This window comes from Leptonychotes weddellii, chromosome 9 (genome assembly GCF_054177405.1).
Source record: "Leptonychotes weddellii isolate Sample4059 chromosome 9, ASM5417740v2, whole genome shotgun sequence".
Taxonomy (NCBI): domain Eukaryota; kingdom Metazoa; phylum Chordata; class Mammalia; order Carnivora; family Phocidae; genus Leptonychotes; species Leptonychotes weddellii.
In genome coordinates, this window is record NC_138377.1 from 25,622,013 (window position 1) to 25,646,995 (window position 24,983).

The 24,983-nt window shown below is 47.2% G+C and overlaps 1 protein-coding gene across 6 annotated transcripts in view; it reads right to left on the bottom strand.

Moving 5' to 3' along the window:
- The window catches only part of DCAF4 (DDB1 and CUL4 associated factor 4), a 29,740-nt gene extending 5,541 nt beyond the window's left edge, over positions 1 to 24,199 (bottom strand). For 2 of the 6 annotated variants that reach the window (XM_081830305.1, XM_081830302.1), the window contains exons 1-11: positions 24,061 to 24,191; positions 13,510 to 13,628; positions 12,472 to 12,661; positions 12,135 to 12,231; positions 9,926 to 10,029; positions 9,352 to 9,509; positions 8,346 to 8,428; positions 7,179 to 7,281; positions 4,932 to 5,075; positions 3,963 to 4,012; positions 107 to 186 (exon numbers count right to left, since the gene is read on the bottom strand). In XM_081830305.1, coding sequence (XP_081686431.1) covers positions 107 to 186; positions 3,963 to 4,012; positions 4,932 to 5,075; positions 7,179 to 7,281; positions 8,346 to 8,428; positions 9,352 to 9,509; positions 9,926 to 10,029; positions 12,135 to 12,223 — 811 coding nt within the window. In that variant the 5' untranslated portion in view covers positions 12,224 to 12,231; positions 12,472 to 12,661; positions 13,510 to 13,628; positions 24,061 to 24,191. Of the gene's footprint in view, positions 1 to 106; positions 187 to 3,962; positions 4,013 to 4,931; positions 5,076 to 7,178; positions 7,282 to 8,345; positions 8,429 to 9,351; positions 9,510 to 9,925; positions 10,030 to 12,088; positions 12,232 to 12,471; positions 12,662 to 13,509; positions 13,629 to 24,060 lie in introns of those variants that run through there. The other 4 variants (XM_081830303.1, XM_081830304.1, XM_081830306.1 and 1 more) reach the window with 4 other exon arrangements.
- Between the last annotated feature and the right edge of the window lie 784 nt (positions 24,200 to 24,983).

Below are 24,983 nucleotides of genomic sequence, written 5' to 3' on the forward strand. Positions count from 1 at the left end.
AAGCCTTGGCCACGGAGTTTACACCATCGTGGGCTGCAGCTCCTGGAGGCAGGGACCGAGACCTCCCTCAGAGCACCTCCTCCTCCGAAGGGAAAGGACCTGGTACCTGGATGACTACTGACGAACAGCGACGCTGGGAGCAGGGTGGCACAGCCCGGAGTCTCTGCGATGCCCATGAGGCAGAGCCTGCAAAAGCTGTTAAGGACAGTCAAGTACAAGGGTCTCTTCTGGGAAGAGAATGGGCATTAGTACCCTTCAAGAAACTGTAACACCACGAGCCAGATTTAACACGTTCCCATATTCCATATTTAGTTTCAGATTTATTATTTATTTATTTATATATTTTTAAAGATTTTTATTTATTTGACAGCAAGAGAAGGAACACAAGCAGGGGGAGTGGGAGAGGGAGAAGCAGGCTCCCCACTGAGGAGGGAGCCCGATGTGGGGCTTGATCCCAGGACCCTGGGATCATGACCTGAGCCGAAGGCAGATGCTTAACGACTAAGCCACCCAGGCGCCCACAGTTTCAGATATTTTAAAAGGAAAGAAAATGTCACACAGTTGAAAGCCTCTCTGACCCCTGCCCAGTCCAATTCTTCCTTCTCCTCTACCCAGAATCACATTCTAAAACTGCTCTGAGTTCTGCGCCGTGCTCTATTCTTTCCACAGAGCATCTTTTACAACTCTCCATCTCCACTGTCTTCTAGATTCATCTAGGTTGATTTTGTAGCTCCAATCTCTTCACTTTCACAGTGGAGCATGCCTTTGTATGAATATACAACTCATCTGTCTCGTCTCCCGCTGATGGGCACTTCCGTGGTTTTGGGTTGTTTTGCTCTGCTGCTGGAATGAGCATCCCCTCCTGTTTTCCTGTCTCATACGTCATGTGTGGGAGGCTGCTTCAAGGCAGTGTTTTCTTGAACCCACGGTACAAGTTTCATTTTGCTACCAAGCTCTACATACACACAAAGAACTGAAACAAAAGTTTCATAAAGTATCTGCTCTTACTAAATATGGGACTCATTATTTTCTAGTCGGCTTCATTAAAAAAATGCCGCTCACAAATGGACGTAATGGCCCACAGAGGGAGGTCATGCCGTGCAGTCTGGAAACAGCCTGATCTGTGCTCATCTGAACGGGCATAATAACTGACACGTCATCATTTTAACTTCAGTTTCCCAACTACAACCGGGTGTGCTGATGCATCGGATCACAGTTGCTTGGGTTTCCTCTTCTTTGAACCTCCTGTCTGTGCCTTACCCATGTGTCTGCTGGGCTGTCTTCCAAGTGATTTGCGTCCTCTCCCTTCACAGCCAAACTTCTCTCAGAGGAGTCTGTGTTTCTCCCACTCCCTTGTCTTCCTTTCACTCTTCAGCCCACTGAAACCCAGTCATCGTCCAGTTAAATATCCTCCCCGAGGTCTCCAAGGGACTCTCTTTCTCACACTGATCAACACTTTCCAGCCTTGCCTGTGGCCACGCAGCACTGTTTCCAAAGACACGCTCGGTGATGGACTCCAGAACCCCCTCTGGGAGGTCCCCTTGGACCTTCTATCACCTACACTGCCTGGCCTAGATCCTGAGCTGCTTCGACTCGTGCCTCTCCTCCACCCCTGGCTCATCCACCACACCCTCTCCCCTGCCTGCAGTCTTACAGCAACCGCCCCCCCCTCCCGCCCCGGTCTGAGGTCTCACCCTTGCCAGCTTCTCATAAGATACGCCTCCAGGGCCACAGTCCTCCAGAACATCCCAGCACCAGGTGCCCCACCTTGCCAGAGACCTTACGGATACTACTAGACCACTTCCCGCTGCCCCAGGTGCCACACTCCCTCCTGCCGCTTCCTTCTGCTGGGAGCTCCGTCCCCTCCTTCCCATGCGGGAATCACCTCCAGGAAGGCCACCCCGATCCCTCCATCCCGCCAGCATCCTGCTGCCCCTCGGACATCACGGCAGAGACCGAGCGCCTGCCGTGCTGCCCACTCTAGCACTCACAGGGATGCGTCTGCCCGACGGCCTCTGGTGGAGCGGACGCGCACAGCCCTCACTGAAAACTGTAAATGTCTGCAAAGTTTTCAGGCAACATTCCTGGTCGTCTGAACGTGTGACGTGTGCATGTCACGCTGCCTTGGATGGCAGGCCCCGTGTTAAGTATCTCTAGTTAGAGAGACTGCCGAAGCTATAAACGATAACCCTGCAGCTGGGCAGCCCAAGTCCTTCCTAAAGAAACCTCTTTTGCTTCTGGGTTTGGAGGGTGAGGATGTGGGGAGGAGTCCCTACCCAGGTGCACTTTTAATTACTAGGACTAAGATCCAAACTACCCTTACACTTCGTGTGATGCTAATGGGGCCATATCAGTTGGTCCTTTCAGAGGCCACAGGGGTCGAAGAGCCCAGGAAGGGCAGCCTCGGCCTAACCTCTCCCCATTTTGTGGGGGGAACTGCAGAGGACCGGGCTCAACAAGGTGCCATTTTGGTAAAGGGAGAAAGTTCCATGACCTTCAGCAGAAGCAGCAGGTGCACAGAAGCCTGAAGATTACCGAAGTGACCACCAGAGGGCAAGCGACTGAAGAAGCTACCACAGACCACGCTCTGTAAACCCAATTATACGGATTTTTATTCTCTCCTTAGCGTAAGGAGAGAAACCTGGGAAAATGTCATCCTGTTTTAAGATCAGAAATGAAAGCAAGGTTCTTGTTTTCTCTCCTTTAAGATCTGGTCTCTTCTGTCCTCTGGTAAGATCATCACAGTAACAGGTGGTCCTATCCCTCCCACAGAATCCCATCAAATGAAAGCCACATAAAATTTTCAATTTACAGGCCACACAGTTTTGTGTTGGTCTTACGTAAAATGATAACCAGATCTCTAATGTACTTTAGGCTTTTAAAAATAGAGTGCTGTGGAACAAATTCAAAAAACCCCAACTGGTTCCGATTCAGCCATCATGTGCGGAGAACCCATCATGTGCCAAGCACTGTGCTAAGTGCATTCACAGATGTTAAATAATGTTAGCCCCGGAACAACTCCCGAAGTAGGTGCTAGGTACAGTGAGTGGTCAGAGTTTTAAGAACTCATTTATTATGAAAATGAACCATGGACAAGACTCATGCACATGTGGCTTTGGCTCAAACCGTATTACTCCCAGAAGCACAGGACAGACCGTTGTCTTGTCCATCATCAACAGCCCCCAGGGATTCCAGAGGAAGGGTCCAGACAGACTGACGCTGTACTCCTGTGCTTTTAGCAAAAGAGCCCTGATTGTTCACTGAGACGGCAGAGACTAGAATGAAGAGAGCTCTAAAGGCGGCTGTCTCTGGGGGCGCCTGGGGGGCTCAGTCAGTTAAGCGTCTGTCTTCGACTCAGGTCATGATCCTGGGGTCCTGGGATCGAGCCCCGCATTGGGCTCCCTGATCAGCCAGGAGTCTGCTTCTCCTTCTGCCTCTGTCCCCCCACCCCCTGCTCATGCCCTCCTCTCTCTCTCAAATAAATACATAAAATAAAAAAAAAAAAAGAAAGTAAGAAAGAAAGAAAGAAGGCTGTCTCTGACAGGGACCCTAGGCACAGAGCCCACACACTCATGTCCAACGCCGAAGGATTCCCCTCTCCCCTTTACTGATGTCCACCCTCAGTCTCCCCCCACAAGAGGCCCGGCCCACCCTCAAACCACTGTAGCTCTGAGCTCCTCCTCCTTCACCTCAGGAGGATGTGGGGTTCCTGCCTAAGGCTTTACCGTTCCTAAGTGTCCGGCACACAGTGACATCAGTGTCACCGTGGGAACTCCGCTATTGCTCCATGGCAATCCTCGTTCTCTACCGAGCTGCACTATTCTTTCCTAAAGGGTGAGATGTGCATACAAAATGGGGCAGACCTCTGGCCACTAAGATGCCATCTCACAAAGCCCACAGATGCCCAGCTCCACACCAGGGCATGGCCTGCCCACCAAACCTCTTCATCTGCCAAAAGATACAGAATGTGGGAGTCCAGGTGATTCAGCGAGGCCCAGCACACAGAGTTTACCTGGTGAGGAAGCACACAGCAAGACTGGTTTGCCCACTTGCGGAGAGAAACAGACAAATGCTTTCCTATGGAATAACTAATGCGGATGTAGACACGGGACTTCTTTCTTCAGGTCTCACTCCTTTTAAAGGGGCTGGAACAAGCTCCAGAACAGGCAAGTCTCCCCTGCTCCACCATGTAGGGCCTTGAGAGGAACAGGGAGGCAGTAACCCCCAGACTTTGGTCCTCTGTCATTAGCATGGACCTCGCAGTGAGGCCTCTGGTATACTCTGGTTTGGGGATGGAGTCTCTGCAACAGCAGGGGACAAACCTAACTCTGAAAGGCATACTGTATTCTCACTTCAACCAGAAACCATTTTCAACCTGTATCCATCTTGTGGCTCAGGTCCCAAATGAACAGAATGTCACTGCTTCTTACACATGCAGTCATCACCCCCGTGGAATTTAAAGGTTGCTCCCTAGACAGCAAGCTGTGCTGTATTATATTTATTTAACCTCTGTGTAGGTCACAGACTGGCTGAGTGACTGATGCACCAGAGGACTCCCCACTCAGCTACCTCAGCCCCCAGCCCAGGAACTCTGTGCTTGGCAAGGGCTCCTTTGGGTCACTTCAATCCTCCTGGAGGGAAGGTCTGTCCAACCAGTTAAAGAAGCCTTTCAAGCATTAAGAAGTTTCACGCCTTCTCCCAACTATCGACAGTTATTTCTCTTCCAAGAAAAGAAACTTCTGAGGCCGTTTTCTTCCCCTACGGGTTCTCAAGAGCTACGACTCCATTTTCCCTGGGGAAAATAGGTACTCAAGCTCCACCTTCTTCACAAAGTTCTCTCCTCTCCTCTGAATTGGGCCAACTACAGCAGGGCCCTTGGATCCAAAGTGCAAAGGGGGCTGCAAGGCTAATTAATGGGAAAGGCAACGTACCTTCCGGTTGGTGAAGTAAAGGTTTTCGTGCATATGCACCTTGAGTGAGGGGGCCTTCAGACCTCGTAGGCTGATGATGCCATACTTGGAGCCTCCGACTTTGACATCATTCACTGTGAAGAGCCGGTCACTGTTGGTATCTGCCTGGAGGGAAAAGAGACTACAGGTCACCTCCCTGGCTGAGCCAGGCGAGCTGAGCTGCCCAAGACCATCTGCCCATCTCTCTAGGATCCCATGCTCTGTGCATTTTCATGTGAGTGCGCCTACCCACGAGGGAGCGTGGAGCATGGAGGTCATCTAACTTGCCCCTACTCAGCCCAGCTGTCACCCGGCAAGGCTGACAGCTATGTGGTCTCATAAGCAGGAGCAGGGCTAAGGGCAGTGAGGGAGCGCCGTCAGGAAGTCTGAGGTCTGTATAGTGACTCCACTCAGCATTGGGTTTGGAAGAGTCCCAATGTCCACCCAGGTGAACTGTTTAGATGGGCCATGTGGTGACATGTAGCCATCATGAAAGCCACACACAATGTGGAAAATGCTAGTTGTATCCCTGTGAAGGGGTAAAAGGAGGATACAAAATTGGATTCCCATTACACAAGCACTTTTCTCCCCACCAAGTAAAAAAAAAAAAAAAAAAAAGCAAGCCCACTGCACTGAAAAAAAATTACAATAGAAAAGACTGCATTGGGATCTGAGTTTTTTTTCCACTTAAAAAATGTGATTACTAATTACTTCACAACAAAATGTGTTTTACATATATTTATATACACATACATGGGTTTGGATGCTGGTGAAAATGTATTCACTTTCCAAGTTTATTCAGAAAGCACGCTTCCTGAGCGCCTGGGTGGCTCAGCTGGTTAAGCGACTGCCTTCGGCTCAGGTCATGATCCTGGAGTCCCTGGATCGAGTCCCGCATCAGGCTCCCTGCTCGGCAGGGAGCCTGCTTCTGCCTCTGACCCTCCCCCCTCTCATGTGCTCTCTCTCTCTCATTCTCTCTGTCTCAAATAAATAAATAAAATCTTTAAAAAAAAAAAAAAAAAAGAAAGCACGCTTCCTGAAGAATCATTACAGTGACTAGAATCAGATTGGAAAAACTGATCTCTGGGTGGCAAAGCACCCTTCCCAAAACTCCAGTCCACACAGCCAGCCAATCAGCTCTAACTCCGGGTGACTGGGAAGGTCTCTGAGCCAGTGCAAGGCCTGTGTGAGGTGAAGCACGAAGACTGGGGGCTCGGGCCATACTAAGCAGCACGTGCATCCCTACCTAGTTTTACCGAGGAACCCGAGGGAAGGGGCTCCTGAGGAGAATGAACCGCAAGAAAATATTCTACTGATTCAGGTCAAATCGTACCCCCAGACGATTAAAGTAAAGCCACAGGAGAGAATGTGAGTCCTGGAATACCCCTTACGTAAGGGTTCTCCTGTTGAGGTCTCCTGGGGCAAGACCTCAAGGGTCAGCTCTGTGGCTTCAGATTCCAGTCCTGTCCAGCAGGATCCAATCTGGATCCTTCTCCCATTCTCCTTAGCCTTTCCCCGGCCTCCAGGAAGGACAGGGCTTGCAGGGCAGGCCATGCTCTCCTGTAACCTCGAGCTTCTAGTCTAACTCGGCGGACCATGAGGTCCTCTGCCAACATTTCTCTGAACTCTGGGTTCAAGCACTTGGCTCTGGCTTTAGCCTTGGCTTCCAGCCCAGGTCTAACCTAACGAAGAGAAGACTCTCTGCTCCCTGTAAACGATATGATAAAGGTGTGCCAGATGTGCAGGCCCAGGAGTCCAGGCCTGTGGGCCCCTGCTGCTCAGGTCAGAGCCAGCGAACAAGGGAGTAACACATGGTTGCTACTGAAGGACACTGGAGCTTCAGGTGTGGCCACCACATAATGCCCCAGTATAGGAAGGATTAGAAGCCCCTAGTCCACTGCATATCTTTTAGTCTGTAACCAACACACCCAAGGGAAAATTACTTTGTGACAGTTCTCAGTCAATGTGTGGTGGGCCCAGGCTCTCAGACTGAATGACAGAGCTATAGTGCGGGTGAGCATTGTCAGCAGGCCCGCCCTGCCAGCTCAGCACCTGCTAGCGGGTAGCCAGCAGGCACACGTTAGAACCGTAAAACCACGGGGACACTGCCTGCTTTCATGGCACTGGCTTCCACATAACTAGGCCTGATGAAAGCCAAGGTTAAGCCACGCAGTGTCAGGGGATAAAAGCTATACCTCTGGCACCCACAGGGAGCTCCCTCCCACTCACCAGTATGAGGTTAAATCGGTCGCTTGCCAAAGCGGAGGGATCCGAGCTCTGAATCTGGACCTTTTTCCTCTGCATGCAGCTCACTCGCAGCTCATGAGCTAAACTGCAGAGGGAAAGAGGGGCGGGGAGGGCATGGACACTGTGCCTAGACACCCATGAAGCAGACTCCGAGGCTCTGCCCTGGCCCACACCCTGGAGACCACCTCCCCTAGTCAGCCGACTCTCCTCCCGAGTAATTCTCAGCAAGGGAGCTGAGCGGGATCCCAAATCATCTCAGTTATAGAACTCTTAGGAAAACTAAGGCCAAGAAATGGGTGGACCATCCACAGGGTCAAAGAAAGTTAGAACTAGACAAATTTGGTTTTGGATCATCTAGTACAACTCTTTCCCGAGATGAAAAGAATGTGCCTGAGAAATGAAACAGCATGCCGAAGAAGAGGGCCCAATTAGTAAGAACCAGGTATGGAGACCCTTCCCTCTCCATATCACGGCCACCACCCCACTAAGAACAAAGCAGGTTTTAAGGTGAAGAGAGATCTACCTAGACCTTAACTCTTTTCCTTCTGAAGAGGGGGATACAGGAGAGAACTGCCCTACCTACTCTGGCGGGTAACCCTTGCGTGGCCCACCCTTTCTAGCTTTACCTTGAGCCAATCGCTCTATTCTGAGCCTCAGTCTCTTCTGAAAACTGGGGGAAGTACCAATCTAGCTCACAGGGTTTTAGTTGGAGTATCAGTCATCACAAGTATATGAAGTTTAGTACACATACATCCCTTTAATGCTCTCTTTTGGGTGACAACTGATTGGAAGGGGAGGAGGCAGAAATCTCATGGTAATGAAGTTATAGGACCTTCATTACACTGACAATGATTTCGAGTAACACAGAGAAAATGTCTTGAGAAATTTCTGCTGAGTTTCTCTGCCTAGATCCCTTCTCCCTCTGTGGCCTCCTGCAGGAGACTCTCCCCTTGCTCTAAAGGGAAATGATTTTCTCAGGGCTGGTTTTAGCAGAAGGCAGGCTATGCTCCTCCCCCCTCCCCCCCGCCCCCAACTGTGAGGACTCCTCAGAGTGGTTATGTGCTCTAGCCTGACTGGCTTCTTGGACCATGGAAATAAGAAACAGGAAAAGAACATTCATGAAAAAAGCTTAACGAGGCTTTGTCTTACCGGCAGTAACTGGTGACATTGAGAAAACCCAGCTTGCTTTTCTGTAGCAATGAAGATGCATTAAAGCCCATTCTGGCTATTTTCTAAATAAAACCAAAAAGATTCAATGAAGTTTTAGGTTATGGGATAATGGAGAATGTTTCTAGTTTCATAGGATCTAATGAAGAAGCAGGTGTACTAAGTTGGCAGAAATTATATGCATAGAGATCTGAGGGTCTCCTCTCCTTGGCAAGAGGAAAAGTCCATCACAAGAAAGCACATGTGAGCTGGAAAGTTGGCCTGGTGCCCATGTCTAAGCTCCCCATCAATTCACCTGGGGAGCCAGGTGAAGAGATGAAGCCACCCCACTAGTGAGCACAAGAACCGTACTGGTCACTCGGGTCTTCACCAGGCTTTTCGTTTGACCAGGGGTGACCACGGAGCCCCCATAAAACCACTGAAAGGTCCTGGCATTTAATCCCCAGAAGGGATGCAAGAAATCCTCATATCCACACACCTTGGTTTTCTATTTAAGGTATACAGTTACTGAAACTGTATCATACCAATTCCCAAGATTCCTCTGGGGAAGGACAAGATGTGAGTATCACTGATGAAACTTCGCAGGTAGGGCGCCTGGGTGGCTCAGTTGGTTGGGCGACTGCCTTCGGCTCAGGTCATGATCCTGGAGTCCCGGGATCGAGTCCCGCATCGGGCTCCCTGCTCGGCGGGGAGTCTGCTTCTCCCTCTGACCCTCCCCCCTCTCATGCTCTATCTCATTCTCTCTCTCAAATAAATAAAAAATCTTTAAAAAAAAAAAAAAGAAAAGAAAAGAAACTTCACAGGTAAGAAAAGGGGCGGTGGGAGATTTCTTGCCTGTTCTCATCAGAATCTCTTCATCAGATCCCTACAGGGGGAGCTCAATGCCACACCCCCAAGTGCACCATGCTAAGTGTTATCGGGGCATCTAATCGGCACCTCCCATCACCAGTGGAGGGGACAGGGTGGCCACCAGGAGTATGGAGCCCACCTTTTTCTGCTTGTCTTCTTCCTCCAGCAGCTGCAGCCTTTTGCTTTCCATCTCCTTCTGCCGGATGCCCTCCTTTGTGAGGGGGTTGCAGTTGTTATGTCCAGGGAGCAAGCGGAAGTATCGTTTCTTTTCAGGGTCAAAGTAATACCCTGGCAGATCTTTAGTCAAAAGAAATGAAATCCACTTCAACTTAGAACACTGCACGGACCCACCTCTGAAGAAACCCAGGGGTCTGTCCACACCACCCCACAGATGTCTGTCTGTTCTGAGGGGCAGGAGGTGGGCTAACGTTGTCAGTCACCATCCTGTGCCCATGGGGGGAGCTGTCTGCCTCAGGATCCCCATTCCTGACACAGCCAGGATGTTTAGTTAGTGTTTCAATTTGCTCTGAAATTTCCTCCAAGCCAGGAAAGGGCTGGTGACCCACATGGAGTGTACCCACATGCAAGTGAAGACACACAGGGCTAAGCAGGGCAGCCCAAGCAGATGTAACCAGATGATGAGGCAGGACGAGGTTTCATCTTTCCCCACAGGCAGGGCCACAGGAGGTCTACTGTCCAACAGACAGCCTCACCTGGCACGGAAGAACTCCCAGCTGTGCCGGATGAGGTCGATGGGGCCTCGTCATCGCCGACATGGCCAGAATCCTGTGAGCTCTGCTGTGTCACTGAGTTACCCCTGTTGACACATAGTCATAGTAACTCACAGTGAAGGGCTGGAGTCCCAGTCATTCTCTTACCGTAGGATCCTGCAGGGGTCAGTTCAGGCAGTTCCATGGCCTTCACCCCAGCCCTCTGACCCTTCTGATTACTTGGGGAGCCCTGACCTCTCCCTTCTCCTTGAAAGCAGTTTACCTACTTCAAATATGCAAAAGTTAGGACAAGGTTTTGGTTCCTCATCCTTAACAGGATGTGTGTCACAGTAAGTCCCTTTCCTTATCTCCTCACTTGAGCATTTTGTAAGGTCTTTTTGAAATTTCCAGATGGAAAGAGGAATAATCTTTGCCAATAAGAATATTATCAGCTAGGCTCATTTGTCAGTTCAACAGCAGTTACAAGGCAGGTGCATTTTATTCTTTACTGGATTTAGCAATACAAAGGGTTTAAATTTTACTTGGGCACACCACCTTACAGATGGAGAAACTGGCGTTCAGGGCACAGAGGTGATTTGCTCAGTTAATACTGGGATAGAGCCATGGTTTAAACAGTTGATTTGCAAAGCTACAAGCAGCTTCTGTGGCAATTACAGGCTGAAGGATATAATGATAGAGCAAAACACCTAATTTTAGAATCCTGACAAAATCTGCTTTAAAATCAAGAACTTCCTCCCCATCCCCCAAAGGAATACAAATTGAATAAGTATGCTGAAGGAATGAAAGAACTTTCTCTTTAAATAAATGTCTGTAAATACTAACCATGCAGTTTCAGAGAAAATTATTTATTCTCCCTTTTTATGGCCTGGAGCTTTCTGAGGCAGCTCATGTGTGATCAGCAGCAAGAGGAGGAAGGATTAAGTGTCACAACAAATGTCTACATTTCTAGTCCAAGGACTGCTGCTCCATTCTTTCCACACAGAGCCCAGAAGGTGGCTGCCCAGCGTGTTTCCACATGACTCTGCCAAAGCAGAGTTGAGACTCTCTTCTTGCACAGATCACATTTTGCTACACATTGTACTCTTGTGGGAAGGCCTGGGGCCCAAAAAATATCCATGGTTCTCCTTACAAAACATACAAACATTGGGCACTGTCCTGATCGTTCTACAATATGGGTCAAATCTGCGACTCTGCCTTAGAGTAATAGATTTTATTCTGCCCCACCATGTATGAAGGGCCTACTCAGAGCCAAGCAGCCCATCAGAGGCTTTCCATGCAGTATTGCAAACCTCGTATTAGCTCTCTTTTGTATAAGAGTGACTCAGAATGATTAAGTAACTTGCCCAAATTCATACAGGAGAAGGCAGAATGTCAAATCCGGACCTCCCAATTCTGAAGCCCTGTTCTTTCCACAATATTTTGATGGTTTTTGTTACTGTTTAGGTTCACCTGTTCTAGAGAAGCATCTTGGTATTTGTCATCTTCTGACCCTGTAGCTAGAAATCTGTCCATTTTAGGAGGAGGTCTGAAGTGTGGAAGAGTTTTAAAATTGGCAAGTGGGCCTCTTCTGGTGCAAAGACTTCTGCACGAAGGAAATACAATCTAGTCTCAGCACAAGATAACCCGCCCATACCAGGAGAGGACACCTCCTCACAGTCCAGGGCCAAAAGGACTTCTGGCCATAAGAACAATAAGCTGAAAGTGGAAAATGTTTGCACTGGGGGCTTCAACTCAGTATAAACTAGGTTTTACTTTCTAAGCGGGGTAGTGGGTACATGATGTTCACTGTATTATTCTGTATACACTTTTGTGTTCATTAAATACAATATGATATATTTAGCCTTTCTAAGGACTTAGGCTGAATTAATGAAATTAGATCTCCAGGAAGCTATTTTCATTGGCTGGGAAAAAAGGGAGAGAGACAGAAAAAGTGCAAACTAGAAAAACAGCTTTCCAGTTCTATCTGATACTGTCTACTTCTAAGCCTCTGGCTAATGCTCTGGCCAGAGGTCATGGTCACTCTGAAAAGAAAGAGCGTGGCCATATCTCCTGACTACTCCAAGTGCAGCAGGCGGGCTGACTTGCGGCAGCGGCGCCCCCCTCAGACCCTGTGCTGCGGTGACAGCCCTGGTGACTCGCGCGCACCTGAGGCCGCCACAGGGCTCGCGTGGTCCCGGGTAGCAGCACTTGCCTCTCGTCAGAACCCTGTTGCCTGAACCGAGGGTTCTGCTGGTTGCTCCTTCTCCCACGTCTTCTATTCTGCCAGCTGTTTTTATGCATTTCTTCTCCTAAAAGAGAAAAAAAGCAAGTTCACATGCAAATGTGTGTGCGCGCGCGCGCATGCGCATGCACGTGCTTTGCTGTCTGCTTGACAGCTCCTTCATGCTCGGAGCTAGGCAAGGGGGTGGCCCGACCTGGGTTCTCACCGGAGCCACCACACCACGCCTCGCCTGTAAGGGCTGCCTCCAGGTGGAGACAGCGATGAGACCCCAGGCTTCTGGAGCCACTTCTCCAGCTACAGTTCTTACCTCACAGTTGACACCTGGCCTGCCAATCTGCTGACCTTCGCTTCCTTGGGTCACTGTGTGAGGTGATGACAGATTCTCGCAAGTACTTTAAATGGCAGCTGAAGCTGGCATGAGAACTCTTAGGTTATTCTTCTTTCTTTTCTTTACCAGATAACACCAGAGCATATAATCTTTCAATCCACACACATCCCTATTCATAGAGAATAGTTGACAGTGAGCACTTTCTCCTACACAATTCCAGCACGGAGCAGGGAAAACTGTGAACACAGTTAAACAACAGCCCGTGTGTAGGATTTCTCAACGTGCTTTATAAAAGTTTTAGCTTCCCGAAGTAAGCAAGCTGTTAAAGGGACAGATGTGCACATGCATTTTTTTTTTTAAAATAAGGAATGAGAAAAGAACGCTTCTTACTGATATTGCCATATTTCAGGTGGCTTTTTCAAGTCTTATCTTGTATAGCCTGAATCTATCACTTAACTGCCAGTTTCAACATTGGGAATCACATTAAGAGTTTTTTTTTTTTTAAGATTTTCTTTATTTATTTGACAGAGAGAAACAGCGAGAGAGGGAACACAAGCAGGTAGAGTGGGAGAGGGAGAAGCAGGCTTCCCACCGAGCAGGGAGCCCGATGTGGGGGCTCGATCCCAGGACCCTGGGATCATGACCTGAGCCGAAGGCAGACGCTTAACGACTGAGCCACCCAGGCGCCCGACACATTAAGAGTTCTTAAAAAGACCAAAATGGTACACGGACCAGCTGCTGTGAGTTCCATGCCTTCCCAACGCCTGATTTTTCCCCCACTCACAGGAGACAGTGATGACATCTTACTGAATATGCTTTTATTTATTTTTTACTGAATATACTTTAAAACCACATTCAAATGCCATAACAAAATTAGAAAAACATTTCTAGGGCTGAATGAAACCCAAGAATAGATTAGAAAACTATTTGCCTTTATTTCCCAACTTCTCCTTCTGAGTGGGGAATGCCTGTTGGCATCAGAGCACCAGAAGTCTGGACTCCCGGTCCAGTACTTACCCCAACATTTTGCGAATTCTGTAACCAAGGCCTCAGTTTGCTTGCTTCAGACAGTCAGTCTGCCACCCCCACGGGGCCATTCCACAACCTGGATTACTTGCACCAGATGCTCTCCAGTCCTGTGCCAGAATTAATAAGCACCACTGAAGAAAAGCATGTAGCCGTGCTGAAGTGGAGCTATGAGAAATATCTTATTTTCATCCTCTGATGAATTAAATGACTTTAATTATTCCTAGTCTGAGTCACTCCTGACAGCTCAGGGTGTTATCCCTGTCCCAACATATCCCTTTCCGCTTTCTTCCAGTCCTCCTTCCTTGCTAGCATAGCTCCCTACCTCACAGAGAAGAGAGATGTTGCCAGGTATGAATACTCCCAACTTCTCTCCCTTCCCTTCCACAAATACCTGCCTTTAATATTTCCAATGGTCTTCCCGCTTGTCTTGGGAGAAACGGGTGTCCTTGTGCCTTTTCCTGGCAAACCCACCCCACCTGGCTATTGCTCTCATTCCTTCTCAGACCCTACAGATACCTTTCCCGTATGTTTAACCAATTTCCCCTGTCCTTACCTCACCTATGGACATGCTCAGGTTTTTCATTTGTATGTGCTTCATCTCTGACCCAAAAGGAAGAGGATATCCTGAGCATGTGGTCTATGTGCACACATCCCACTGCTTGTTTCCCAGTCACTCTTCAACCCACTGCAGTTAGGGCTCCTCCCTCGCCTTTCTGCTCAAATGCTCTTGTGAGGTATTTAACTAATGATCCCCCTACCTGCCAAAGTTAGTCGTCTCTCTTTATTTAGCCCTTATTCCTAAAACATGTGATGCCACGAAGCTTCACTCTTCCTTTGGCTTCTGGAATAGCTTTCTCTTGTTCTGTCCTAGATCCTCTTCTTTTCATACATATACCAACTCACCTGCCAACACAGGTTCATCTCCAACCCCTAGCATCCCTCCTGGGCATCAACTTCTACCGTCACTCCTCCTTCCACAGCGACAGCAGATTCAGCAGGTTCGGAGCCCAGAATCTCTCCCTACTTCCCTGCCTGCTCTTGTACCTATCCATATTTCCCTTCTCTGTAAATACCACTGCCGCCCTCACCCCTGTCCAGTAGTATAATAACTTTATTCAATTTCCTAAGCAACCCACTTTCATGGCTCCTGGACACCACACACATGGGTCTCCCTAAGGATCAATCACCTTAATCTTTATTTACGAATAAAGTTGTATTTACTAACTAGTTAAGTTACAAGCTAAGAGGCACTATGCAGAGGAAGGGAAATAGGGCCAGTGTTAAGAAAACTGGTAAGAAAAAGAAGCCATATTGACCTAAAGATTATTATTAGCAACTCTATAAAAAGATAAAAATTTCTCTAGATTGCACATTCTGTACATAGGACTCCAGTTTGCTTTAATTATGAAATAATGCAGGACTACATTGAAGAACACATATAATGGTAAGTCAAAGGCTTCAGATCAGGAGGCAGGAGCATGGCATGCCTGTATCCTCAAAAGAGGGGTGCGGGGCGCCTGGGTTGCTCAGTTGGTTAAGCGACTGCCTTCGGCTCAGGTCATGATCCCAGGGTCCTGGGATCGAGTCCTGCATCGGGCTCCCTGCTCTGCGTGGAGCCTGCTTCTCCCTCTCCCACTCCCCCTGCTTGTGTTCCCTCTCTCGCTGCGTCTCTCTCTGTCAAATAAAGAAATAAAATCTTTAAAAAAAAAAAAAAAAGAGGGGCGCAAAATCAAGGACATAGTAAATAATGAAATAACTGGTGACTGCTGATTTTGGAACATTTCTAAACCACTAACTCACACAAGCACAGGGTCAGGTCCTGCAACACAAGGAGAGGCTGACGACATTAACTGATTTAATAAACATGATCAAGCCAAAGTCATTTAAAAAAGTCACGATAAATAGAAGTTGACTCAACACAGAAAGGGTTAGAGTGGGATGAAATGATACCTTTTCGTACTTTTAAGCCTATTTCAGGGGTGGGGAGAGTGTCTTCCCTGAATGCAGACATAGTTCACTCTCAGTATCCACTTTATGCATTATGCTTGCCCTTATCACTCTGTACTAAACTTTGTACTCCCATCTCATATTAGGTGTAATGTGAATTCTCTAAGCAAAGATCTTGCCTTGTTCCTTCTGTTCCTAACACCCATGACCTAGTTGGTTCTCAGTAAATGTTCACTGAACTAAACAAAAAACAAACCCAAACAACCCTGCAGCTACTTTAAAATCCCAGGTAGCCCCTTTCTGCTCTAGGCATTTTCATTTGCTATTCAACACAGATTTACGGAGGGCCCACTGGGCCCTGGGGAGCAGGCAGAGATAAATAAACTGTGGTTCCCATTCTCAAGACACTTGCTGATCACCAGGGACATAGTCGTGAATGAACCGATTCCTGCAGTGCCTCATAAGTGAAGACCCAGGTCTCTCCAGGTGTAGCAAAGGAGGAGAGTCATTCTTTGAGTGGAAGGGCTGGAGGAGAGACAGAGTTTGAACTGCATCTAGAAGAATGAGTGTCAGGCAAGGGGGTGAGGAAAGGGGCCTGCAAGCAGCTTGGTATGGCCAGAGGCTGGGGGATGAAGCTGGAAAGGGAGGCAGGGCCAGCCCATGAGGGCTCTGACAGGATTAGACACACATGTTGGAAAGGGCACTTTACAGGTAGCAGAGAGAATAAGCTGGAAGTTAAGGGCTGCTGCAGCAAGCTAGGGGAGATGAACCTTCCCACTATGGAAGTGACACTTGGGACAGAGGATCTTGAATTTAGAGAGACTCAGGAGGTGAATTTCATGGGAGAGGTGGAGACAGAGAAGTGAAGAACCAGTAAGTGACTGACTGGTAGGGTCCTGACCTGGGAGACCAAGATTAAGGACGAAGAGCAGTTTGGGGGAGAGAAGAGAATCAGTCTCATTTTGAACAAACCAATCTCAAGACGCCTGTAGAACACCAAGGCAGGTAACTGTACACAAGCTCTGGGAATCCAGAGAGGAAACAAGGCTAAGGATAGAGATTTGAAAGTCATCAACACATGGTGACAAAGACTCAGACAAATGTAGATCCAAAGCCAAATATATAGTGAGGCTTTGATTTCAAAATTAGAGATAATTTTATTGGATAGTAATAGGAAATCCAGCATGTATCAGTTTTTAGATCAGTGTGTCTTAATGAGGACAATTTTAACCACCAGGGGACATGTGACAATGATGGGAGACATTTTTGTTTGTCACAACTTGGGGGGGAGGAGGTGGGGCTGGTGGTGGCTGCTATTGCCATTTAGTGAGAAAAAGCCATTGATGCTAACCATCTTAAAATACACTGCGAGTTAATCCAGCAACAGTGCTGAGGTGGAGAAACTCTATTCTTGATAGAAGTGCTAACAGTTTGCTGGATCAAATGCTGAATCCTGGCTCCTTTGGAGCTGCTCTGCCAGGCAGGTACTAAGATGTGTTCTGAAAGGCTGGACCTGGCTTTGCCTTTCAGAGAATCTTTTAAGTACTTGAAGGAGTAAAGAGAAATAATTTCTGAGAGACCATTATTAGTCTGGAAAGACAATGTTAATCTCAAACAAATAAACATGATTTAGCTTTTTGGAAAATGACCAGGCAATACTTATCAAGTAATTTAAAAATGTGCAAGCCTTCTTTTGGGAATCGATCCTAAAAAAATAATCCAAAAGATTATAAAAATTACAACTTTCCAATCACTTTATGAGGCTAGTATTACCCTGTTACCAAAACCAAAGACATCACAAGAAAATTATACATTGGGGTGCCTGGGTGGCTCAGTCGTTGAGTGTCTGCCTTCAGCTCAGGTCATGATCCCAGGGTGCTGGGATCGAGCCCCGCCATCGGGCTCCCGGTTCCCTGCTCCGCGGGAAGCCTGCTTCTCCCTCTGCCACTCCCCCTGCTTGTGTTCCCTCTCTCACTGTGTCTCTTTCTGTCAAATAAATAAATAAAATCTTAAAAAAAAAAAGAAAGAAAACTATATATCAATATATCTAGAACACAGACACACAAAATACTAGCAAACCCAATCCAAAAGCTCATGAAAAGGATTATACATGAGGAGCAAACAGGATTTATCCCAGGAATACAAGGTTGATTCAACATAGGGAGATCAATCACTGTAATACAGCATATTAGTAGAATAAATGTAGGGGAAAACCCCATGTGACTATCTCAATAGATGCAGAAAAAGCACTGGGTAAAATCCAGTGGCCTCTCATGATTAAAAACTAGGAATAGAAGGTAACTTCCTCAATGTGATAAAGGGCATCTACAAGAAACTCAAAGCTAACATACTTTATGGTGAAAAAGTACAAGCTCCACCCCCTCCCCCATTCAGGAACAAGACGAGGATGTCTTTTCTCACCACTTCTATTCAACACTATACTGGAAGTTCTAGCCAGGGGCAATTAGTCAAGAAAAATAAATAAAAGACACTCAAACAGGAAAAGAAAAAGTAAAACTACTTCTATTTGTAGATGGCATGATCTTATAAACAGAAAATCCTAAAGAATCCACAGTAAAACTATTAGAGATGATAGATACATGAGTTAAAGTTTCAGGATACAATCTGAAAATGAAATTAAAGAAAACAATTCCATTTACAGTAACATCAAAAATAATAACTTAGGAATACATATAATAAGGTAAGTGGGTAACTTGTATATTGAAACTACAAAAGAAACTATAAAACACTATGAAAGAAATTAAAGAGGACCTAAATAAATGGAAAAACATCCATGTCAGGAATTGGAAGACTTAAGATGGCCTCCAAATTGATCTAGAGATTTAATGCAATCCCTATCAAAATTCCAATTGCTATTTTTTGAGAAATGGACAAGCTGATCCTAAAATTCACATGGAAATGGCAAGGGGCCCAGAATAGTTAAAAAAAAAAAAAAAAAAATCTTGAGAAAGAGCAAAGTTGGAGGACTCACACTTACCAATTTCAAAACTTACTACAAAGTTACAGTAACTAAGGCAATGTGGTAGTGGCACGAAGACAAAAATATAGATCATTGGAGTAGAACTGAGAGTCCAGAAATAAACCCACAATATCTCTGGCCAATTGATTTTTTAAAAAATTTTAAGTGGGCTCTACACCCAATGTGGGGCTTGAACTCACGACCCTGAGATTAAGAGTCACATGCTCTACTAACTGAGCCAGCCAGGTGCCCCCCAATTGGTTTCTGAAAAAGGTGCCAAGACTATTCAGTGGGCGAAAGAATAGTATTTTCAACCGCTAGGACAACTGGATATCCACCTGCAAAAGAATGAATTTGAATCCCTACTTCACATCATATATAAAAATTAACTCTAATGGATCCAATATCTAAAACTATAAAACTTAAAAAAAAAGTTTTTTTTTAGAGAAAGAGAGAGAGTGTGAGCATGAGCAGGAGGGGTAGAGGGAGTGGGAGAGGAATCCCAAGTAGACTCCATACTGAGTGCAGAGCTCCACACAGGGCTTGATCCCACAACCCTGAGATCACGACCTGAGCTGAAACCAAGAGTTGGACACTTAACTGAATGCACCACCCAGGTGCCCCTAGAACTATAAAACTCTTAGAAGAAAATAAAGATATAAATCATCATGATCATGGATTAAGTAATGGTTCCTTAGATAGAACACCTGAAGCACAAGGAAAAAATAAATTGGACTGGAAGAGGTGGTTTCCAGGGGGCTGGAAGTAGGGGAAGAGAAGGCAGAGAATGGGGAATGACTAACTGGCACAAAGATCCCTCCACTCCCAAATATTCCTTTTGAAAGAAGCTTGTTGGGAGTCCTTTTTTCTGTTATGAGTAAGTGCTTTTCCCAGTCACCCCAAATTAGTTTATAAAGGCTCTGACTAAATTGTTTTATATTTCTAGGAATAAGAGTCACTGTTACATCCTTTCATTATCTAGGTGGTAGCTTAGTAAAATTTTTATAAAACTTTAAGTGATTTATAATGTTCCATGTGTACCTGTTTATGTTTTCATGCCACCAAATTTTTAGCTTTGGTACCAAGAGCAATAGTCACATATATAATACTGCACTATGACAGTTTTGTTTTAAAACCAGAATCAGGTTGAATGTGACTTTTATTTAAACTAAGATTTATGCCTGTGCATTCATAAAACACTGATACACTAGTACCATATTTCCTTTACTTTGTTTGATTAAACACTTACTGAAAGGTAAATACATAGATCAAATGATGAGACTTCATGTTTCAGTAAAAGTTAAAAAAAAAAAACTTGTCTTTTTACTTAACACTTCATGAAACAGAATTTTTTTAAGAGAGTGGGTAGGATGAGGGGCAGAGGGAGAGAGAGCCCAGCACCAGCCCTATGCGGGGCTTGATCTCACAACCATGAGATCATGACCTGAGCCAAAATCAAGAATTGGACGCTTGATTGACTGAGCCACCCAGGTGCCCCATGAAATAGAATTTTTTTTTTTTTAAAGATTTTTTTAATTTATTTGACAGAGAGAGACACAGCGAGAGAGGGAAGACAAGCAGCGGGAGAGGGAGAAGCAGGCCCCCCGCGGAGCAGGGAGCCCGATGCGGGGCTCGATCCCAGGACCCTGGGATCATGACCTGAGCCGAAGGCAGACGCCTAACGACTGAGCCACCCAGGCGCCCCTGAAATAGAATTTTTTAATCAGAACAACTAGATAGGATCCTTTCCTGGAGTCGAACTTAAAAGAACTGGAATTGGCAGATTTCTTTGGTTTCTGTTATCTACTTACGATAGCATTCCCAACCAGGAATAGTGCAATAATATGAAACACTTTGAAATCCATAATCTTAAAAAAAGGAGGGGAGGGGATTATACAAAAAGACCACACATCACAAGGTAAGAGGTTAAAATGACTGAGTATGTAATATTTTTTAAAACCTTCATTTTAGGTCAGCACAAACTTCCTTTATTTTTTCCCCCTATTTTCAGTAGCATTTCGAGGTTTAACATAGCAAGCCAGTATAAAGTTTTACAATTCAGTCCAGCAGACCCCCTGACCCAGTTTCACTTTCCCCGGGTTCAGTTATCCTCCATTAGATCCAAAAGCAGACGATCCTCCTCCGGATGTATCCTTGGGAGATCAGTTAACAGTCTAATGCCGTGTCACAATGTCTATAAGTTGTCTCATTGCACTGGCATTTTATCATCTTACATTATCACAAAAAGGGTGAGTACAGTACAATAAGATTTTGAGACAGATCATGTTCACATACCTTTTATCACAGTATATTGTTGTAATTGTTCTATTTGATTATCAGTTAATTGTTGTTCATCTCTTACTGCCTAATTTATGAATTAAACTTTATCACGGGTATGTCTGTATAGGAAAAAAACAGAATATACAGGTTTCGGTACTACCCATGGTTTCAGGCATCCACAGGGGGTTTTGGAATGTGTCCCCCTGGATAAGTGGTACCACTGTAATCCTGGATTGAGTCATTTTAAGATGAAAATGGAAACAAGTATAAGAAAATTAATTTTCTTCTGTAACATCTCAATCATCTGCTTGTTGACCCTTTCTTAGTCGACAGGTGATGTCCTGTTGCAGATATACACTTAGCTGACAGTGATCTCTGGAAACTCTGAATTTGTTCTTGTCAGTGAGCCCTCTTGCTTAACTACAGATCCCAACAGTTAAAACCAGAAATAGACAGGATGCCTAACTCAAGCTCTAACTGAAACCTATTGCTCTTATCTCTAATCATGCTTTCTTGAGGCACTGATGAAGAGGTTTTGCAATGACCAGAACATTGGAACCGCCAGGCCAGAAAAGCCCCAACAGCAACAGAATGCCTAGAAAGACCACATCCCATACATCCCCTCCCTGCCCACGATCATGGGATGCACACATACCAACCCCCCAACCTGTGATCACACACACTGTCTGTTCTTTGGCACGTACCCCTCTGAACCTCTCCCTATAAAACTCTAGGTATCCAACTTGTGGGCTGAGAGGTCAGTTAAGGCTTGAGTCTGCCACCGCCTCTGGCTGCTGGCACCTGAAATAAATTTCTCTTTCTCTTTTCCAAACCCTGGTCTCTTGAGTTACTGGCTTCTCTTGCGATGAGTTTATCCGAGTTTGTTCGGCAACAGGTTTGTTGGCAAACCTAGCCAGGAGCTGTGCTTTTGATCTGTCCAGCTCCCTCGGTATTCCTGGAGATGGAGCACTTGGCCTCACAGTGCACAAAAGCTTTCCTTTTGGTTTCCGGAGTTACTGGCTGAGCTAGATCATTGGGTAACATTCTTACATTATCTAAATGAGGTTGATAATCTGGTGGATACCTAAAGCTTCTGAAAAACCTGTAAATCCTCCTCATCAACCTTTGGTGCATTTTGGTAGGCAGCAGTGTATACCTCTAATGCTTTGCTTTACTGCTTTTCAATAGTGATAAAATTGAAATACAGTATTGGTATCCTTTACTCTTTGCTTTTCAGAACTGCCAACAGCTTTCTCCAGATGAAAGCTGTTTGGATAGTATCCACTGCAGCTGCCTGTAATTGGGTTCCGCCCGTGAAATAACATGCCCATCAGATGGGTTTGCAGTCTTGCCCTTTCTAATTCAGTTTAGCTTCTCCATTCTTTGCTGTTATGTTGCTATGAAGTCATTCCGTTTCATTTTTACCTTGGTTGCAAGAGCTTTCAAAGGTTCACCTCCTTTGGCTCCAAGTCTGAACCCCCGCTTGTTGATAATCCTGAAGTTTGGCAAATTCCTGAGTTTTTCAGGCCCTGCTTCAAATCTAGTCTCTGTAGAGGCCCAGTTGTGGGATCTCATCTGGAAGTTGGCTTGGCCTGGAAGTCGGGCAGTTCTCCCCATAGGAATGGCCAAGATTTGGCACAGCTCTCCCAAAGGCTTGTGGTTGGAACATCCCACAGTTTCTTGGATAACTGGCCCTCCCCCTCTCCCGAGACACCTCCCCATGCCAGGGGGCTGTGGGTCAGCCTCTACCTGGGCCTCTGCTCAGCAGGTGTGCTGGGAGCCCAGGGCTGAAATTCAGGGTGGGAAGAGGCTCCATCTCCCCCACCCAAGACCTCAGGTTGGGAGGCCCTGGCAGCTGGGCCTCAACATCTGGCCTGGAGTCCAACAAAACTCCTCTGAGTTGCCTGGGCCACACTGGGGCCACAGGGTTTCTTTTTGGGGTGATGAAAATGTTCTGGAATAAGATCGTGGTGATAGTCACACAACCCTGTGAATATATTACAAAACCCACTGAACTGTACCCTTTAAAATGGTGGATTTTACGGTATGTGAATTATATCTCAAAAACAAAAAAGATTTACTACAGGAGAACTATAATACTTAAAATCCTAAAAATCCAACGGGGTAATTACGATTATGGAGACTACCGGATTGTAATACGGAAAATGCTAATGCTGAATGGTTTGTAAAGCCGAATACAAAATGGCCTCTACAAGGAGCTTGCCATGCCCACCTTGAGTTGGTTTTTCTATTTTTACAAATGAGGAAACTGAGGCTTCCAGGACTAAGTATCTTACCCAGCAGGACACAAAGAGTGGAGAAAAAGGAATCTCACCCCGGCTGGTCAGGTCCCGGGGGTTGGTTACCCACCGACCACCACCTCAAGTGTAATTTCCATTGTTATTTAAAACCAGACTTTGGAATTTCGGAATTTCGTCTGTTTCCTCCAGGAAGTTATGACAGTTTTCTTTCCGCCCTGCTGTTTCAGTCACAAGAAAGGGACTGTGGACTACCCCACGCCCATGGTGGGCGGGGGGAAGGGGGTGGTATCACCGTTTCTGAGGTCAGCGGGGGCGGGGCGCGATGAGGCGTCCGGGACCCCGAAGGCACGAGTACGAAAAGGTGGCTTTCTCGCCAACACACGACTCGGTGTGGAGGTAAACTCGGAACGCCTGGGTTCAAACCGGGGCTCTGCTACTGACTAGTTCAGTAGTTATCCTGGACAAGCGAAACCTCACTAGGCCTCTTCCTGCGTCTGACAAAGGTACTCCTACCTACCTCACAGGGCTGGTGGGGGGGAAACTGAGTTAAGGCTTGTAAAGCAGTTAGCACAGCGCGGAGCACTCAGTACGCGCTCAAGGTGCGTTAGCTGTTCTCACAACCTGAACTCTCAGGGAAACGGCCACCAAGGGTCCGCGCTCCAGCCAGAGGCAGGTGTTGCGTGCTACCTTCAGCACCAGGGCTTAATAAAACGCTCTTTCGGGTCCGACACAGAGCGGCGACACTCGGGGTCCCCCCACGTTCCACCGTTTACGGCTGCAGAACCGACCCGACAGGACGAGCCGGGCTGCACACGCCCACGGAGCCGGCGCAGCCGGAGCTCGCCGGCCCAGCCCCCCATCCACGCCACGCTCAGGCCGGCGTTCCACGTGCTCCGCTGCTCCCCGCCCCTTTCTCGGGCCTTCCCCCACGGCCCATCCCACCCCGAGCTCTGAGGGAGAGCAGCCGCAGGAGAACTATAGTATTTAAAAGTGAGAACATCCTAAAAATCCAACAGGGTAGTTACGATTACCGGACCGACGCCAACGGCCACCGCCGCGGCAAACACTTACTTAGTAGACGGTCCTTTCCGGCTCGCCTTCAGGGCCGGGACCCGCAGGAGTACGGTCTAAGCGGGGAAGGACCCGGAAAGACCACGGTGTAGCGTCGGCCAGTTAGTTGCGTCCGTTTTTTGTGTTGTCGCAGCGGATAGGACCAGGCGGCCGCCCGTTCCGTCTCATTGGACGTGGCTTCTGACTGTCTACGCCAATAGGATGGATCTTAGGGGGAGGGCGGAGATTGGAGCTCGGCTCCGCCCAGGCCAGGCGAGGGGGCCGCGTGTCGGCATGCGGGTCTGGGGCGGGGCCGAGCACGTTGGGGGCGGGGCCGGTCGCGTTGCGGGGCGGGGCCGGGCGGGGTAGGAGGCTGAGTTCTGATCCCGGAAGCTCGTAGGAGTCGGCTTCTTCTGAAGAAGTTGGGTGTCAGACCCAGCAACGGGTACTTTCTCTGTCCGCAGCCAACTGATCCAGCCCAGAGTCGTCCTCTCGCCGCCCTGGGCTACTATCTTTAAACCTGAGACTTGGGGGGAGGAAAGATTTTACTGTGGGAAGGACAAAGGGGTCTCTGAGATGAGGGAGAGAAAACAGGTGGTGACGTGTTGGGCAGTGACCACAGGTGGCTGAGTCGGCTGACCCTAGGTCTGTATGGCTCCAAGGTACAGAGGAGCGTGGCCTAAAGGGCCGTCATGGAGGGTCACTTCTCGGTCTAGTTGTGTTTTCCTGCTTTGTTGTGTGACTTAGGTCGAGTCTCTTCTCTTTTTTGTGCCTTCATTTCTTCTGTTGTTGAACAATGAAGTTGATCTGATGTTCTCTTCAGCGCAAAGTCTGTTCGTACGACTAATAATTCCAGAATGTTCTGTGTGCTTTGACTGTCCCAGATATCAGCCGGCAGCTATCAGAACTTCTAGAAGCCTGTGATGGGCACTTGGCCAGAAGTG